The sequence below is a fragment of the Caenorhabditis elegans genome, chromosome II (genome assembly GCF_000002985.6).
Source record: "Caenorhabditis elegans chromosome II".
In the NCBI taxonomy this organism is placed as follows: domain Eukaryota; kingdom Metazoa; phylum Nematoda; class Chromadorea; order Rhabditida; family Rhabditidae; genus Caenorhabditis; species Caenorhabditis elegans.
The window spans coordinates 4524611-4543956 of NC_003280.10; the positions used below are offsets into that span (position 1 = coordinate 4524611).

The 19346-nt window shown below is 32.5% G+C and overlaps 5 protein-coding genes across 5 annotated transcripts; all 5 read right to left on the bottom strand.

The window, feature by feature from the left end:
- Positions 1-23: 23 nt before the first annotated feature.
- On the bottom strand, positions 24-3290 carry sra-35 (Serpentine Receptor, class T; the record flags this gene model as incomplete). Its single annotated transcript, NM_182233.2, has 6 exons — positions 24-215; positions 262-535; positions 1448-1633; positions 1680-1825; positions 2136-2246; positions 3180-3290. The coding sequence occupies 6 exons, from the start codon at positions 3288-3290 to the stop codon at positions 24-26; spliced, it is 1020 nt and encodes a 339-aa protein (NP_872033.2).
- Positions 3291-5227: 1937 nt separating this feature from the next.
- Positions 5228-7370, bottom strand: sra-32 (Serpentine receptor class alpha-32). The gene is made up of 7 exons (NM_062400.3): positions 7211-7370; positions 6710-6820; positions 6329-6474; positions 6192-6267; positions 5974-6083; positions 5651-5927; positions 5228-5434 (listed from the first exon to the last, which is right to left on the bottom strand). The coding sequence occupies exons 1-7, from the start codon at positions 7352-7354 to the stop codon at positions 5282-5284; spliced, it is 1017 nt and encodes a 338-aa protein (NP_494801.2). The 5' UTR covers positions 7355-7370; the 3' UTR covers positions 5228-5281.
- A 2755-nt stretch (positions 7371-10125) lies between these two features.
- sra-33 (Serpentine receptor class alpha-33) lies at positions 10126-12631 on the bottom strand (the record flags this gene model as incomplete). Its single annotated transcript, NM_062401.7, has 5 exons — positions 10126-10298; positions 10355-10541; positions 10604-10693; positions 11124-11557; positions 12518-12631. The coding sequence occupies 5 exons, from the start codon at positions 12629-12631 to the stop codon at positions 10140-10142; spliced, it is 984 nt and encodes a 327-aa protein (NP_494802.3). The 3' UTR covers positions 10126-10139.
- Positions 12632-14377: 1746 nt separating this feature from the next.
- sra-36 (G_PROTEIN_RECEP_F1_2 domain-containing protein) lies at positions 14378-16121 on the bottom strand (the record flags this gene model as incomplete). Its single annotated transcript, NM_062402.3, has 7 exons — positions 14378-14572; positions 14836-15025; positions 15083-15184; positions 15230-15400; positions 15464-15609; positions 15675-15785; positions 15972-16121. The coding sequence occupies 7 exons, from the start codon at positions 16119-16121 to the stop codon at positions 14378-14380; spliced, it is 1065 nt and encodes a 354-aa protein (NP_494803.3).
- A 1133-nt stretch (positions 16122-17254) lies between these two features.
- Positions 17255-19058, bottom strand: sra-34 (Serpentine receptor class alpha-34; the record flags this gene model as incomplete). Its single annotated transcript, NM_182260.4, has 7 exons — positions 17255-17476; positions 17522-17708; positions 18149-18345; positions 18392-18461; positions 18510-18655; positions 18759-18869; positions 18924-19058. 7 exons carry the CDS (start codon positions 19056-19058, stop codon positions 17255-17257), a joined length of 1068 nt encoding a protein of 355 aa, NP_872060.2.
- Positions 19059-19346: the final 288 nt, after the last annotated feature.

A 19346-nucleotide genomic window follows, 5' to 3' on the forward strand; every position in this document is an offset into this window, starting at 1 on the left:
AGCCCTAAAAAACAAGAAAAACATCAGTATTTCTTCGTCGGAGTCGATGGAGCCAAAGAATCCCACGCATTTTTGAGCTGGGACATCCTTCCATCCATCGTCTCAGTTCTGTTCGTATTCGTCATCTGGACGATTTGTATCTTTCGATGATCAGAAATCCACTTGGTACAGTAGATCACGCTGAGTGGTAGACATAATCCGCCATAGGGAATTGTCTGAAAACGGTGGACATGTGAGATGCAGTTGAAGTTTCAGACTTACGTAGATGCACAGGATAATATTATGAAAATACTCGTGCGGAATATCTCGTCTATAGTAGATAACAATAAGACTAGAAGCCACATAAGCTGTCATTGCAACAAATTGGAAAACTGATATGAGAGAGACAGCGAACGAGGAATTCTTGACTTCTTGGAAATTGAATCGAATTTTCAAATTGAAACTTTTCTTGCTGGATTTAAAAATTGAGAAAATGATAGTGAGGTTGGCAAGAAGGCATAGAAGAGAAAGGGCAAAATACATGCCAAGGGTGTATCTGAAATTGGGATTTTATTACTATTTCCAGATATTATAGAAATCGACGTGTGTTGAAAATGTATTGAAAATATTGAAAATGCTCCGCCTCCTAACCATGGGTCTCGTCACGTGGTGGCGAAGTGTCCCATTTTGGTTTGATCTTCGAAAAATGCGGGAGAAGAGACGCAGACTTTTTAACTGATTTCGCATGGTTAAAAGTGTGCTGACGTCACATTTTTCTGTGAGAAAAATTCCCGCATTTTTTTTTTAGATCAAGCCGCAATGAGACCGCCTGTCACCACGTGTCTCGTTAGGTACTTGGCGGCAAAACCAAAAGATCAATTTATAACGTTTTCAATTAGTTTCGCCGATTTCCAAAATTGTTTAGTCTTTTCGATTTCTGTATGTGAAAATAATAATTTTTTTAAAAATACATGTGAAATAAATTTAATTTCATTAATTTCAGCATCAAAACCATGATTAATCAATAAATTTTTTGCATGCCTTCATAGAGGTGCACGGAATTATTCAGATGGGTCTCGGCGCGCTAAAAGTATGTGGTAGACCGTTTTTGATTTTTTGCGGCATTTTTCAATCATTTTGCTTTTTTTTTGAGCTGGCAAATAGGAAACACATTTTCAAACTAATTTAAAAATTTTTTCAACAAAAATAGAAAGAAAATCACAAAATTTGGACAAAAATTCAATACCACAAACTTTTGCGCGCCGAGGCCCATCTTTATAAATCCGTCCGCCTTTAAGTAGAGACCTCAAATTCAGGCGAAATTGCGATAACAAAAATTGCGTGAAAATTGACAAAACCGTTTGAATTTACGGTTTTGCCGCCAAATGCCTAACGAGACCCGCGTTTCCTCATCGGGTTCAAAAACGGATTTTTTGCGACTCTATAATATATTTTAAAAATGACTAACAGCACTCTATCCAATGGAATATCCTTTTGCATAAAACACGAAGCCAGCTTATAACCAGTTGGTCCTTCCGAATAACTGTATATCGTTGTGGAAATACCAGCTGTCAGAGCAAACGCGTTCAGGAACAATCCTTGACGTTTGAATGGCTTCAACTTTGGAACGAGAGGTATTATTCTGTCAATAATTCTAAATGAAAAATTAAAGTTTCGGGAACTTGGGGTTGAAAGTGTACCTTTCAATAGTAAGAGCAGTTTGAATGAAGCTCATGAGCATTTTGGCAGCTCCGACAGTCCACGTGATTGCATAGCATTCATATCCAGTGAACATAATCATAACAGGATCATCGTAGAAGACCACGGAACGGTAAAGGGAGATTGCCTGAAAATATTTATGGTCTCGCCACGGTCTCATTTTAACAGTTGCTAAGGTTCATTAGGTGAGAATATTTATTTTGTTTGTTTCTGCGAAAGTGCACTGATTAATTTCGTAAGATCATTGCTCACTGCTTCAGACTCTTCCCAGACACGGAAAAATGTTTCAATTAGTCACTTTAATTTATTTACTCGCTAACAGACATCACCAATTACACGACCCACCACTTGTGATTAACGGTCATTGTCTAGAAAAATAATAGCTTTTCAAGATTAGAACTGGTTTTTTTGTTGGATTCCAGAATCTTGACACTAACCTGTAGAAAACCATAGCTAATGGCGTGAAAGTCCGCGTATACTATACTCATGAAAAGGAGTTGATGAGTCGATATATGGAAAACTGAACGACGGTATAGGACCTTGAATGCCTGGAATAAATAGTTTTAGGAAAAATTAAACATTTAAATGAATGGATTATTATTTTAGTGTTATTCTAGTATTTAGTACAGGAGTGAGCTTGGCAAATTCGGCAAATTTGCCGTGGTCGTCATACTCGGTAAATTTAAAATATTTTTTGGAGCTCAAAAAGTGCCAAAGTTAAAGGAAAAAACAAAGTTCACTGGTTTTCGATTGATCGTTTGTGTGCGGCAAATTTCAAAATTTACCGAGCTCAGCAAATGTGCCGCTCACCTTGATTTAGTACCTCACCATTTTTCACTATAGGCTACAATAAGTACGATCTCTGCAGTATTCAGTAAGTAATGTTTAGAACAAGTTTGAATACTTCAGGTTTAAGAAAAACTCAGTTTTTTTTTTTGGCATTTTACGGCACTTTTTTAAATTCTTAGAATCTTTGATGTTTTGTTTTTGTTTTGTATTTTCTAAATCAAATAAATAGTTCAATTCCAAAGTTTGATAAGGAGTGTCTTGGCTTAAATTTTCAAGCAAAGATCAATTTAATTTTTAACGAGCAGAATGTCAAATAGTCAAAGATCCCAGAGAGGCAAGAATGTTTCAAAATAATTGTATACGTGGACGGCCATAGACCACATCTTTGACGGGTTTATGGTGGGGTGACGATGTGTCGACTAAACGAATACCCCCACTATATGGCTAATAATTCAAATATGTTGATTTTACGGGGTTCACCATTTGCCGTTTGTCTTTCTTGTGAGCATCTACGCGATTAAAATTATCTAATTTTTCAAATATAGTTTTTTGGAAATTCTTAAACGGTTTCTCAAACTTCTAACGATGTGATGTCAAAATCGCAATTGCCAGACTAAAATTGCACGCATCAGTGATATAAGTTTCGACATACATTTGCATTCAACTATATTTTAATCTAAAATCTTTCTCACCTTGCCGGAAAAGTACAGCGTCAGAATGCAAATTGATATCTGAAACAGTGCATTGCCACGGTATAGCAATGAAGTTCTGGCTGCCAATAGAGTTTCGGTAGAGTTATTCATTAAAGGTAGAACAAGTGGTAACGAAAGTCAAAATAAATAAATTAGTGATTTCGTTTCTTCTGATCAGTCAAGAACGTTATTCATCCGTAACTCGAGTCTAGCAAAATAACGATATATATATATGTAATCTAAGTTGAGTCAATAGAGGAGGTCTTCTGGGAGATGAGATTGACGCAAAATCATACGATCTGATACTTGGATTTATGAAGTTTTGATTTTATGGAAATTGAACTGAAACTATATGATTAATCATAAAAATTAAAAAGTCAAAAGCGATTCTGCAAAAATAGAGCACTAAGAAATGAGTGAAAGGAAATATAAAAAGGATTACTGTATTATTGTAGGGGTACTGGAATTGTGTAGAAGTTCTGTAATAGTACTTTAGGGCTAATATAGGAGTACTGTATGATCACCGTAGCGGTACTGTAGAAGCAGTGTTTTTCATTGTTTTTTTTTTGAAAAACATGAGTTTGTTTTTCTTTGAAGGGATTTTGTTATGGTTATTGGAGTAACATAGCCGGGATACTGTAGTCGTACTGTAGTTATACTGTAAGAGTACTGTAGTATTACTATTGTTTTCAAAAAAGTGAGTTTTTTCTGTTTTGAATGCATAAGATACTGTGGTAGTAGTGTAGGGATACTGTAAGATTACTGTGGTTTTGGAAAAGCAAAGAAAGTTCCAATCGTTTGAAAAGTTCAACCAAATGACAAATTATTTTCCAGAAAAATACTTCTAGACTTTTTATACTTTTTTCCAGCCAATTATCTGGCATAAGAAAAATTTTCAGAGAAAGGAGACAGACATAATTCCTGAAATCATACGCATTTCAGGTTGGAATTGAGTCTCCGCTCAATAGAATCAAACCGCTATTATGATGAACTGCACTTGGGCCCGAGAGACAAAATCGGGCATTTTTCTAATTTTTTTTGTAGTTTTAGACACAAACTTCAACTTAAAATACTTAGCAGACACGGAAATCAGAAAGCTTTCTGAAAAAAATGCAGAAGAAGGAAAGCATATAGATCCATAGAAAATGACAAATCAAATGTTTATACGCTTGAGAGAATAAGTAGTGTCTAGTTTCAAAATTAGAATTGGTTCACTTGAAAAAATATGTCAAATTTTTTTTCTTGGTATTTAATGATATTACAAATTTTGCAAACTAAACCGTAAACAGACAAAATTTTCCCAAGATGTTTAGGTAGTTCTCAAAAATTACAAAAAGTGAGCTTTTCGTGCACATTTTTCTTAGAGCTTTTTAGCTTGCAGTTTTTCAAGAAATTGAATTTTTCTAATACTATTTTCAACACAAATAAATTCCTAGGAAATGAGATATAAAAATACAATTTAATTCCTAATAGTAAGAACTATTTGAAAAAAAAAATTGGCTTGAAAAAAGCACAAGCAATTGCAATAGAGCAAGCAAAATTAACAATTCCATTTAAAAATCAGAAAAGATTTCAGATCTTTGGTATAGACAGGAATTTGGGGACCCTTATCCATTAAAGCATTTCAAGAATTTTTAAGAAATATAATGCTGAAAATTAGTGAAAGTGGGCACGGTACGAAAAAAAGAAAGTCAGAAAAGTACAGGTGTTTGGGAAATTAATAAAACTTTTAAAAAAAGTTAAAAATTAGCGATATTCCATTTTAGGTCCTCCCAATTATTGGCTTTTGGTTTTTTAAATCAAGTTATTACGTTTTTTTTTCGAAAATGCTTCTTTATTGCAGACTGAAAAAAAAAACGGAAAAACTTAAACTACATGGTTTTTCAGACAAAAAAACAAAAAAAGTTCCAGACCAGACCAGGACTTTTTTCACCTGTTTTTTACTATTTCTAATTCAAAAATGCTTCTGACTAATGCTATTGTTATGCAATAATTCTAGAGTATTTTCTCCAATTCTACCGAATTCCAACCGAATTGCTACTTGGAGAAAAGCAATAAATATTTATTGAGTATGAAAAAAAAACATATTTCCAGCAAATGAATTACTTCCAACTATCCGAAAGTTTTGTAAAATATCCATCCTGAGTCAGTGATACTCTTGTCGCAGTGTTGATTCTTCGTTTTCTGCGATTCCCAATCCATTGAATGAATACTTTTATTTGAATAGGAACTAATAGAGTGGAGTATGGTGTTGTCTGAAAAATGTTCTGATTTTTTTGAATTTTAAAAGTATAGTAGTTCCAGTGAGGCCAAAATGACCAAATACCATAGTAAAACTTCTAAAATTTTAAAAATTTGTTTTGTCAAATATGTTCCAGTTTTTATACCACTCTAGGCACTTCAAAACTTTACAGAAAATTCCCCACATCTGCTAGGCCTGCTAGTTAAAAAAAAACCACCAAACAACTCACATAGAACCACCTCAACAGGTTCGCATTCCCAAGTTCCGGATTCGTCATTGACATATTTGCCAATACAAACATACTAATTGCATAAATTGAAGTTACAAACAATTGAAGCAATGAGTTCAATGAAACCGCCATTAGGGAATGATGTTGTTCCACTTTCAGATATTGAGAGTTCAAATCATAGTTGATCTTCTTCCGGTCATTCCACGTGTACCACATCATCAGAAAGTCAAGGGCCGCACAACAAGCAGATAGGATAGTGTATGACGTCAGATTTGTACTGAAAGTATACTTTGAATTGAATAGGACACTGATGAGCTACTTACGAGCACAGATTGATTGTTATATCTGTTTCTCTGAAGCAGCTAGTAGTTACAATTCCAGGATGTGGACCTTTTAGGTGTAAAAGACAGCCGAGTGCAAATGAGAGAATTACCTTTAAAACGAAGCAATTTTTCACAGAAAAAAACCAGTGTTTGAAAAATCACTCAATTTTTGTAGCTATTTACAGCATTTTAACGGAACTAGGTTCAGTCAAACTTACCGCTAAAATATTCAAGATTTCACCACGAACACCTGGATAGCAATGAAAATGTTTCCGGAACAAGATGACTATAATTCTGAAATCATATAAAAATACAGACTCTGTAAAAAATTACATTCTCTGAAAAACCAACTAACCTATCAACATTCAGAGCGAGCTCAATGGCTATAAACAAAAACCGTACACATGAGTTCAAGACGTGCTGGACAAAACATTCTTCACTTGTGAACATAATTGCTGTCATGTTGTCTGAATATGCAAACGATCGGTAGAGAGACCATGTCTGGAAATATTAGTAATTAGTTTATTAATAACAATGGTAGGTATTTAATTTATGGCACCAAAACTCGAATTTCACTAGACAGGGAGATCTGATGTATAATCAAGGATCACCGGAGCCATTTTAATGGAATCTAAGTCCTGCCTGCCTACTCTTCAATTAGTTCAATGAGAGTTCTACTAGAAGTACACAAAGTAAGACATAGGTAAGTTTAAAATCAACACAACATTGAAGTTACCTCTATAATAGTGTAGGACGCATTATGCACATTTCCATATACCAAACTAGCAATAAGTAGATGCGTGATAGATTTACTGAACAGTTGTTTCGACGTCAACTCACGGATTGCCTGGAATGAAACAGATTTTTACCGGATTGTTTTCGTTGAAAACTTCAAATACTTCACTTTGACAGTGTATGTCATTGGTTTTATAAAAAAAATAGTTCAACTAGTAACATATAGGTTAAACCTTTTTTATATATTTGTAGTTGAACGTTTTTGACAAATTTGAAAATAACTGAAGCACAAGCTATCAAAGTAAATAGTAGTCTAACATGACAAAATATCAAACTTAAGCTGGTCACAAGTTTTTAGATTTTTCAAGAATTACAGCGAAATTTTTGGAATACATGAAAACTAGGTACATATTATAATGACCATCTTTTGCATAAAAGCAAGTACATCTCTTGAGAAGTTTTTTTTTTTTGGTATTTGCACTTCTAATAATCAAAAACTTACATGAATCGACAAAAACAATGCCAAAATCAAAACCAAATCGATATAAATCACATAAACTCGGAACGAAGTAGCTGTTCTCAAATCCCGAATGTATTCCATTGAAATTGGAATTACATTGAATGAGTTTTCCGCGTAGTCTTCCATTCGAGAAGCTCTGAAAATTAGATGGTCTAGGTGTTTCGTGAGAGGGAAAATGAGAAAAAACAGGGGAAGTGTAATTATAGACTAGATTTTCGTCCGGTGGTTTTGATTATTAATGGGAGCAAAAAAAACAAAAAAATTGGGGATCATCTTTCAATGATCTACCCCAAGGGACAATAGTGAAATGAGAATATTCACGTAGAAAAATTCTCAATTGAGATAATGATTTTTTGGTTTTTGAAGAGTTTGGTTTGGTTCAAAAAAATTTAAAATTAATTGATAAATTAATCGCAAGACTGATTTAAAAAAGTTCGATCATGTTCTTTACCACTTGGCACCAAAGCTTTGATTGAAAATTTTGAAAATTTTTACACTGACAAAAAATACGACCACAATTCTCAAACTTTCGTATTTTCTGCTAAAATACGGAAAGTCGTAAGTTAATCTGCTTTTGAATTTTAACTTTCTGACTCGAATGTTTAAATTATAGGTATAGAATATGTTTTCAAAAACATACAGATTGTCAATTACTTTTCTCACATTTTCTGAGTTTCAAATTTTCAAAGAACGATACTTATTAATCACGAAAGCAATGATATATTCATGAAAAAACATAATTCCTAGTAGATTTGAGATTCAGAGCGTCACAAGTTAAACCCATTGGTTTTTGGTTCTAGAAAAATAAAATGATGGGAAGTGACACGTAATGAAACATCTGAAGAATTTTAAACCCAAAATAAGAAGTTTAGAAATTGGGAAAAAATTTACATTATAACATTAACAAGCTTAAAATGTTGTGAAATTTAAGCAAGGTGGTTTGGATATTTCTTTTTCGACAAGTAAGCCAAACTTCCGCCTCAGAAATAATGAGCAGTAAAAAAAGTGCACTAAAATATATTGCAAAGCTTGATTTTTCCTGACGCTAAAGAAAATTAGAAAAATTATTTTTAAAAATTAACAAATGAAACCAGACTTTTTGGGGGTAAACATGATCTAACAAGCGCACTGCTGACCTCAAAAGCTTGGCTCTATAAGAATGAAAAATTTCTATTTTGTTTCGGTTTCAGTTGAACAATTAGTAGTTTTCAAGAATGCCGTTTTTAGTCAGAGCAATGTTCAGCTGGCTCATTTCTCAGAAATAAGAACACAGAAACTTAAAGAAATGTGGCTTCTGCCTACGTGCCTGCCTATTTTCTTATTAGTATACATTTTTCAATTTTAGTACTTTGTTTAAAGTTAAATTAATCGTACTTTTATACCGTACCCGTGGAGGCAAGAAGCACGCGGATGTTGCAATAAAAGTAGACAGGCAGGCATTTCGGGTCAATAGAAATTTTAAGAAAAAAGTACGTTTACCCAACTTGTACCCAGTGCAATTTTCACATGAACTACTTCTAAAAAAACCCTAAAAACAAAAATTTTTGATACTTGAAAAAAACTGAAAATACTTTATGAATTTTGTGAGAACTCGTGAAGCGTTAAACACGAAACAGAACTACAAGGGTGACTTTAGAGTTAATAATAGGTTGGAGTAGGATTTGAATAGAATAACAAAATTTTGGAAGGTGAATATACTCATATTTATAAAATTTACCAGGCAGGCAAGTTTTATGTCTGACTACCAAATCATTTAGAAAAGTTGCTAAATATGGAATTTCATGCTCTCTGAAATTGAGAACAGGTAGGCACGTTTTCCTGCCTGCCTAAAATAGAGTAAAAATTGTTTTCATAAACATTCAAATTAAACTAAGAATATCTACAAGCTACAACACTCGACTTGTTTCCTAAAACCCACGAAGCACGCAAGTGAAAATAACGGCGACTGGTGAGATAATTGAATTTTGAAACAACATATTGTTTTCTCGAAAATTAATATTTCCTGAAAAACTTAACTGAACTTTTAAACCCTAAAAAATAATAGTTTTCAAATCTCAAAGTCGTAGGTTCTTCTGGAACAATGGGATTATTGAGTGCCTGCCAGTCTGCCTACAAGTAAAAACTTACGTTCTTTGAGTCTCTTTTCATATATTATAAGAAACAAAGAGCAAATTATTAAGGTTAGGCAAATTACAAGATCGAAAAAACCAATAACAATCTGGCATAAAAGCAAAAGTTCAGATTGCAATAAACTAATTCTCTGACGGGGAAAAATGGGTGTTGGGTTGGTGTAAACCCAATATTAGGACAATAAACCAGTCGGACTGATGTTAGATCAAGGTTTGGTTTATTTTATTATGACAAAAAGGTAAAGACATTTTAAGATGAAAGTTAAATTTCGGCGGAAACTTTAAAAGCATGTTAGTCGGGGAAAAGTATCAGAAAATCAATTTTAAAATGCTAGTTTTTATAACTTTAGTTGTTGTCCAATAAGTTTTTCATTCTGGGAACATTTTAAAAATTCGGAATTTTCTTTTAGAATATTCCAGAACTTTTTCAAACATTCTAGAGCATTTCCGAACTTTCCAGAAATTTTTGAGGCATTTCCACAGTTCGAATTATCTCAAATTCTAAAAAAAAGTGTTCTAAAACTTTCAGAAGCTTATGGAACTTTTTCAGCAAAAATTTGCTGTTGTTTGCTGATCAACTTGCAAAGCGTAAACTTTTGAAAATCTGGAAATTCCAAATAAATTTCTGTGAAAACTAGACTATTGTTAACTCTTTTTAAATACTTTCCAGTAAAACCACGTGTCACAAGATTGACGAAATTAATTTTGCAGTTTTTTATAGAAGCAGACATCATTGCGAACCAAATCACGGTGCGAAACATTTTTCAAAAAATCATCAAAATTCATTTATTCCACATTACAGAAAGTTGTTGAAAATGACAACCATTTTCAGATTTATTGACTTTTGTCATTTTTCGTATATGCATTTGTCTATTTTTCTTTATCCATGAAATATATAAAAATACGGCAGTGGGAGAAATAATTGCATTCAATGGAGATGTCTGAAAACTAAAAGTTATTAATAAAGTTTCAATTTTTTTTCAAAAAAAACCCTTACATAAAACCATCCAATAATATTTGTATCATGAACATTTGGATTTTCAGCAGTAAGTTTTGCGAAAATCGTAAGAAAAGTGTCATAGAAGCAAAATAAAACCAGTTGAATAATTCCCAGAATTGCCACGGAAATACTTGAAACTACGGCTTCCTTTTTTGTATATTCAGACTCAATGTCGTACGTTTTTCTGGAAAAATTGAATTATTGAATGCCTGCCTGCCTTCCTACAATCATAAAATGAAAACCTACGTTTTTTGAGTCTTCTTCACATAAATGATGAGAAGCAAAGAGCAAACTATTGAGGTAAGACAAATTGCAAGATATGGAATTATATGCTCTCTAAAATACAACAATTGATTTTTTTTTGAAAGTTGTCGACAAAATTGCCGGAATTGAAAACTTCCGGCAACTCGGCAAACCGGTAAATTGCCGATATGCTAAATTTGGCGGAAAAATGGAAATAGCCGAAATTTTTTGGCAAATTGTGGTTTTGCGTTTTTTTTTTTGGAAATTTCAGAAGGGCAATTATAATCGGCAAAATTGTACGCATATTTTTTCTTTTTTCATCTTTTTTACATTTTTTTTAATGAAAAGTAAGTAAATTCTATCAAATATAGAAAAATCGGAAAAAAATTTTCAAAAGGCAAATTACTCGAAAAACTTCGGGAAATTGATGTTTGGCAAATGGCGAAGTGACAATTTGCCGAAAATCAAAATTTCCGGCAAATCGGCAATTCGGCGAATTGCCGCAAAAAAAAAATGAATTTACGTTTTCAAGTCCAAAACAACATCGGATTCCCGGAAGCAACTTGTAGTCCTCATTCCATGAATTGGCCCAAGGAAATGTTGTTGAGCTGTGAATACCGTACTTGCAATTAACGAAAGTATGGCAAGAAGAAATCCATAATTTGCATGTGAAAATCTTTTACTGTCAATCGTCACTGATATTCTATTAATAATCAATGCGAATTGATTGAATACTGTAACAACTTTAGTGAACTCATTAGTCACGTGGTGCGGCCAACATTCTTCACTTTTGAACATAATATCATTGGCAGTTTGATAGAAAAACGACCGGAATAGTGACCAGTTTTGTAGGAAGATATATGATAAGTTATGAATATTTATGAACACTAGATCAGTGATCAATAGACGGGTGGTTGAAGGATTGAAGACTTGTTTTGAATGAAGTTGGAATATTGCCTGAAACAAGGTGATGCATTACTTCTGAGTGTATGGAAAGTTGGAACTTAGTCGAAACTTTTGGTATAGCGATGACCAATGATAAAATTAAAAATTCTCAACCTCCTGGAAGTTGGCAATAGGTAAGCTTTCAGCTGAAAATTGGTTTATCTACAAATTTTGCATCCGATATAAAATGCTTCTGAGAGCTAATATTGCTAAATTGCTCAGCCAAATAAATTAATAGGCAAACCCTCATTTACTAGCGTGCTCATTAACTTGAACGCTCAGTATCATTACATCAGTACGAGTACTTTGACTTTATCCCTAACCAACCCCTAACCAAATTATTAATCTAAAATTCAAATTTTCCCAAACCACGCAAATCCTACAATAATAATACAATACAATAAGTACAACTCCTACAATACCTCGCCGGTATCCACCACCAACCCCCAACCCAAAACCTCTACAAATGCTGCAAATTCAAAAATTCCCAAACTACAGTAACCCTACCGTACGCCTATATTACCGCTTTTTTGAATTACAAAATTAGCATATTTTTACAAAAAATTTCATTTAAATTTTGAGCGATAGTGCAACAGGTTAAAAAACTTAAGCTCCAAGTTTATCAAAATGCACAAAAAAAAAACGAAAGCAAAGATAGCTTAGCAAACCTCAGAAAAAAAAACGCCATAAAGGTGGGAGATGGCAAAATTATAGACGTACTTGGCACATGGCCAATGCTACTTACAGGCAGGCAACCTCCTTTCACTCTCTTTCAGGCAGGTAGGACATCGCCACACACTATATACTTGGCACACCGCCAATGCTACATACAGGCAGATGGCATAACACCTCCCCTCTCACTCTCTTTCAGGCAGGTAGCACACCACCACATACTCCCTTTTCCTCATAAAGAAATGAAAGACCATTCCAGACCATCCAACACTGACACTACAACAAAAAAGTCAAACTCACTAAGACTGTAACCGCCATAGAAATAATGCAGGAAGTATCTATAAAGTATACACTGAATCGGAAAACTTGAGAGGTTCGTACTTCGAGGATTTCTTTGTCAGAAATTATATTCATTCTGAAAATAAGAAAATTTAATTTTTTACTAAAATGTAAATATTGGAAAAAAAATAGATCAACCACATGCACAAATAATATGTGAAAAGGGGAACCTTGCAATTAAGAAATCATGTCTGTTTTCGGCAGGTTCTCTGTTTTTTAGATTTAATGATGCGAGTAGGAAAAACATGTGTTGTATTGTTTTAGGTAGCAAAAAATTCTGTCAAAAACAAATAAGTCTTCAGATGACGACTGTCTGTTGTAAAGTTAAATGAACACCAAAAAACTAAAGGAAGTTATGGTAATGAGGTGCGAAAGTATGATAGAACTTAGTGGGAAAGAAGTAGAAAATTTCCCAAGTTGTTGGAATTTTTAAAGTTAAAAAAAACAAGAAAAACAAATTTTGGAAGTAATTTTCTTGATACTACGATGCTAGATGCGTTTTTTGTGACGTAGAAATTAGTTTAAATTACAGAGTTTTGCAAACAAAGCGAAATATGTAGCTTTTTTTGCAGCAGCACAAAATCAGGTTTTACTTAACTGTCACCGTTCAGTTTTCACCTTTTTTTGTAAATCAAAAAAATCTACAAGCTCAAAAAGTTGGGTTTAAAAATTGATAAAAACATTTTTTGAACAATTTACGGAAAAAAGACAATTAAACTTTAGAATTGTCAAAAATGGAAAAAAAAGTAAAAAAGATTATTTTTTTAGTCAAGGAAACGAAAAAAGAGAGTTGAATTTTTTGTTTTTCGGTTTCCAAAAAAACGAAAACGGAGTATATAAGGTTTGTAGAGACAATTTCAAGACAATTTCAGAGAAGGGCAAACTTTTGAACAAAAGAAAATAACAAGAATATAAGCACGAAAATGAGTTCACAGTTGAAAAGATCTGGTGTCTATGTAGGGTATGTATTTTGTTTCATAAAAATCAAAAATTCAAAGTTTTACATTTTTGATCCACTAACAAAGGAAGTAATTAGAAGTTTTCCTTGAATGTTTCGTATTTGGCACTCGGTGATCTATGCCGAAATGCATTATCTATTATTAAATTGTGCTCTACTCAGAATGAGAAAAGTTCATAACCTGACAAATTGTTGTTGAAGGCATGATCTGTCTATATGCCGTATTTTTGGTCAGCGGCCCGTATTTCAACTTTCACAGCTTATATCTATGTTGTATTTATTTTAATCAAAAAAGAATCAAAAACTGACAAAATATTTGTTATTTATTTTTTAATTGTTTTGCAGTTAGTTACCAACTGAATCTACAAAATAACCCTATAAGGAAAAAAAAATAATATAATAAGGAAAAAAATAACGAAAAAACGAAAAATCTGAAGAAAATGCTTCCGATATGTGGGGTTACCATAACTACAGTAACTCAGCACTAACATTACTAAAATTGAAATTTCCGTCCGAAACATAATTATAAATAATTTGAACTTCATCAATTTTAAAACTAACTGTAAGGTTCTTATAGTTAACTGGCAAATTTCGGTTGCCATTTTTAAATTCTTATTTCAAAGTAACAAAATTTTCAAAGAAAAAATCAGAAAAAAAATTATGCTAGCAAAAAGTTAAAAGAAACATGGACGGCATTTACTCACAGAAAATGGGAATATGATGGAACAAAAAATGTAATATGAAATTATAAAACACACATGACTGTTATTCGCGATTTTCAAAAGATACTACGTTGTGATTAATACATATGAATCACAAAAAAGTTAACAGAAATACCGAAAAACTCAGGAAGTATGTTTTTGTCAGGATCCAACTTCAGTCACTCTCGCAGAATTCCATTGGTCTGCCAAACTTTTGAAATATGCATCTTGCATGTAATTTCCGGATTTTGTTATTTTTGTGTTCATAACTGTTATTTTGTTTTTTCTTTTGATAGATATTCCGGTGTATGAAAGGATTATCGAACAAGGAAGTGCAAGGCCAGCTATCGGGAAGCTCTGAAAAATGTAAGATTTGATAATGCCTGTGACCATAGGCTGATAAGGTAAAAACAATTATTATAGGTTTCAGGAACAATATTCTTCCAGACTCTCACTTTAAAACGCGAAAATCTCAAAAAGAGACAATTCATTGGCGCGGACGGTCTAAAAAAAACTAGATCCGTTTTTTTTTCTTTCGAGATATTTAAATTTAAATCAAGTTACATATTCATAGGTTATAAAGCTAATTCACCTCTAAAATTCAAAACAAATAAACTTACATAAAACCAAAGCGCAACATTATTTCCATAAAACAATCCATCTGCATTTACGTAAATGTTTAATACAATAAAGAATCCAAGAATATAAATCGTATAGATAAGAGTTTGCACAAAAGAAATGAAGGACACTATAATTGATGAGTTCATGTTACTTTTGTTATTATATCGAGATTTTAAATTGTAATCACCACTGGAAGTTTTGAAATTTGTTTTTAAAATAATTAACAAAAATATAAATAAATAAAACCTGTTCTGAGACTTCAAAAATTTCCTTCGATATCTAATCATTATCAAGAAATTGATTGGAAAACAAATCAAATCAAATCCAATCATTAAATGAATTAGGTAACTGAAAACAAAATTTCCAATTAGGTAAAACAGTACAAACTCATACTTTATAGTTTCCATTTCGGGATAAATTTGTTGGAAGCAATTTGGATTATTGTATTGAGAATATGATGGCGGCCTGATCGCACTTGTAATAATAACAGACATTATAAAAGTCATAATGTTCAATGTTCCAGAGTTAATAAGATCCGAATTTGGGAGAAATGTTACAATTAGTCTGCAATTAAAAAGAGGGATTGGAAATTTTTTTTAACTCAACAATATTGTGAATATTCTATACTTTTCAATAGTAACTGCAAACTGAGATGTAAGCAAAAGAACCCGCACAAATATTCCTATAACATAATAGGAAAAGCATTCACTTCCCTTGAACATTATTCCACAGGAATTGTTTGATTTTTCTATTGACCGGTATAAAGACCAATTCTGGAAACAAACAAAAAATATTCACATAAAATACTGAAAGAAAGCATTCAAAACCGGACTCTTACCATTGTAAATGCAAAATAGATATCATGAAAAATGTAATAATTCATACAGTAGAATAATAAGTTCCTTGTCGTTGTACTGAACATACTTTTTGATAGCATTATTTTGACCGCCTGAAATTATCATGAAACTGGAGAAATGGATATAAACTTTAACATAGGTACAAAAATGCCTGCCTATACGCTTCAAAGTTTGTAATTTGAAATTTGAAGAAAAGTGTATTCACTATACATATATTTTTAACCAGAACTTATACTAGGATTGACTTTTAGACACAATTTAAAAATAAGATGGCTTACTTTTCTCGTGAATACCATTGTCAAAATTATCACCAAATTATGCAAAAAAATATTAAGTCGAGAAGAATAAGAAGTTCTTTCCCCAATTTCAAATTCTGAAGCACAGGAGGAGCCATTAGTTATAATTGGCAAAACGTCGGATAAATTCATTTTGAAGCAATCAATAGAAATTCTAGATTTTTCTATCTGAAAAAAAAACATGAAGATGAGTTGTCCAGAGGGAAATGTCTACAATATACATAAGTTGACAATAACAAGAAACGGAAAATGAGGAACAAAATTATTCTGTGAGTGGGATGAGTGATGAATTTTGAGTTATTTCAGAGAACACCTTTTGAAAGTTAATGCAGATTTTTCGCATTTTTTTCCAAAAGTATACCAACTTCAAACCTTACAACAACAGTACTGATAAAAAATTAAAAAATATATATATTTCTGCATTTTTTTAAATGAATTTTTATTGAGAAAAATTGTCTCAACAATTGGAAAAAATGGTTTGTAACTTTTCCGAAATTACAGCAACACTGTGCCGCACCAATTTTTGCAATTTTTGTCTACAACTCGAAAATTAAAACGCAGGACGTCATACCCAGTCAAACCTTCTAGCTCTGGCTCAAAATTTTGTCTGCACATTGAGTCATTTAATGTGATAATATAAATCCCTTGAGATCCTAGAATGCGATGGAACTAGTTTGAAAAATGTTGACAATAAACTGATCGTTGCTGTTAGGAGACATTTCTGACCAAAATTTAAAACATGATTCATCTAAATGAATAAACTAAAAACAAATTAAAACTGCAAAATGGAACTGGGAAATTTCAGTTAAAATTGGAATTTTTAAACGTGTAGTCCGGTGCAGCAACCTTTTTGTAGAATCATTCTGAATCTTTAACACAAAAATTAATTTTGAAAGAAAATACTTTCATAGAACTATTGATTATCAGCTGATATATTTCCCTTGTGAACTCGCATAATGTCTCGGTTCATAAAATGTTTCCCTTTATTGTTTATTTCGTAGAACAAGATTCGTTGCGGAGTGACTTTATAGAAAGAGGGAACAGTCATGAGCTTCGAAAGTTTGATAAAAATACCTCCACCCAAGCAGGCAACTAGCGTCTTAAAAAATGTTTGTAACAATTTTGAGATCAACTTTTTTTCCAGTTCAAAGTGCTCCTTTAACGGTCCTCTTTTATTTTTGAATTAATTTTGCTTTCACGGATAACTTAATAATTTAAAATAAATAACATATTTTATAACAATTTCTCAACTTTAGAACTGAAAATCAACTTGAATTAATACAAACAACAGGAGCTGGAACATTCGGTGCATATCTATTCCCATATCCTTGACTCCATGATCGATCCAACTTGTCGAAATATGATTTTTGATTTTCATTTTGATTTTCTTTAGTCAACCCATTAATCTTTTCTCTTCTCTGTAGTGAAATTATTTTGGTAGAAGTCAAAATAATTATTGGAAGGAACATGCACGCATATGTGTAGGTCTGAAAATAAAACTCGAGGTAGTTCAAATTAAACTGCAAACCTACATAACACCAAAGTACTACATTAGTAACTAATAAGGGTCCGATTACATCTTTCAATTTGATGACTGCATAGATAAGAATAGAATATAGCCCGAGAAAGATAATCTGAGAAACCAGGTACCAGGTAACCACCAAGGATGAGTTGATGGATTCTTGTTTTGACATTTGTACAGCCAGGTTGAATTTGTCTCTGAAATCCAATTTAAAAAAATCTTGCTCCACTTTGACAGCGCATATTTCGGTTTTTTTTTATTTTATCAAAAACTTGTCAACTGGAAAAACATGTGAAAAATATTTTTCGATATTTTGATAGTAAAATATTTTCGATTAAGTTCAAGACAGTCAAGATATAAGCCGTCAAAGTAAAGTAATTCAGGTGCAACAAGTTCTGCATAATATTTTCCAACACTGTGCTTCAGTTCATCATTATTTAACATCAATTGTTTCAGCCCCGTAAAAAGGCTGAAACAATTGTAGTTCCATTTAAAGTGGTATTCTTATTCAGTACACATTTAAAAAATTTGCCGGGGACTATTTCAAGTGGGCCTATGTCCAAAGCGCACAGAGAAGAAGGAGCACAACAGAGATCCAGAAATATTTAAAGAAAAGAAAGTACGTAGGAAAACCAACTTCTTCAAATTCCTCCAACTGATAAACCATCCTATGGTATTTAGCGATAAACATATTGCAATAATATATAGGTAAATCATGATTTGAGTGGTCAATTCATCGATATTTCTGCCTTGTCTTTGAAAACAATTCGACTGTAGATTATCATTTGGACCATCGCTAGTCATATACATACAGACCCCGACTGATACAAGTATCTGAAACTTGTTCCAATGTTGTCTGGTCCTTGATCATCTGACAAACCGAGAGTATAAATAAAACGATTCCTCGTTGAGCGGTAGACTTAATACCAACATTGGAAAGTGTGATTAGTCTGAAAGCATAATTATTAGTTACTGGCGGGAAATATTCAAATTAATGCCTGTCAATAGTGATGGCGCAGTTTGTGCATATCATCAACAATCGAATGAATATGTTTGCAGTGTAAAATGGATAACATTCGTATTCGTTGAACATTATTTTGCAAGGTTGATCCCAGTACACCAGGGATCGTAGGAGAGACCAGTTCTGGAGTAATTTAATTTCTAAAAATGCTCAATAATTTGGTTCAACTTTTTTCAGTCATGATAGGATTAAATGAAATTCCAAACAGTTGTGCTCAAAAAATTACCTGAATAAAACCATATAAAAATTCGTGAATACTTCCAACTGCCAGACTTGCAACCAGTAAAACGAGAGTTGAATTTGGGAAAATTGACTTTGTGTATAGTTTTCTCAATACCTGAACTTTTGAGTTTATCAGAGCTTTTGGTTATAAGTATTCAATGCAACTTACAACAACTGTCAAAGTCCATGTAATAATTGCAATTATGTTATTTGTATAAACATTTGATTGAAACAGAAACGCCGTTCTGCCTATCATTTCATTTTCAGTAGCACATCTTTGAAATCCTGGAGTTGATACGTTCATAGTTGACAAGATACACCTTTAATTAAAGTATTTTAAAAACACGTTTACGTTAACTGAAGGTATTGAATAAAACGCGGAAGTTCTATGATGATTGAAAACTGAAGTAGAAATTGCAAAAGTGCATTGATTTTACTGGAACTTATTGTTCAAATTTGATTTAACGGAAATACGAGAAACAATATATATTTTTCCCAATTAGCAAAGATTAAAAAACTGACCAATCGAATTTGGCTCCAGCGAATCAAATGAGATTCTTCAGTTTTTTTTTCTTCTTATTTTTTTAAATAG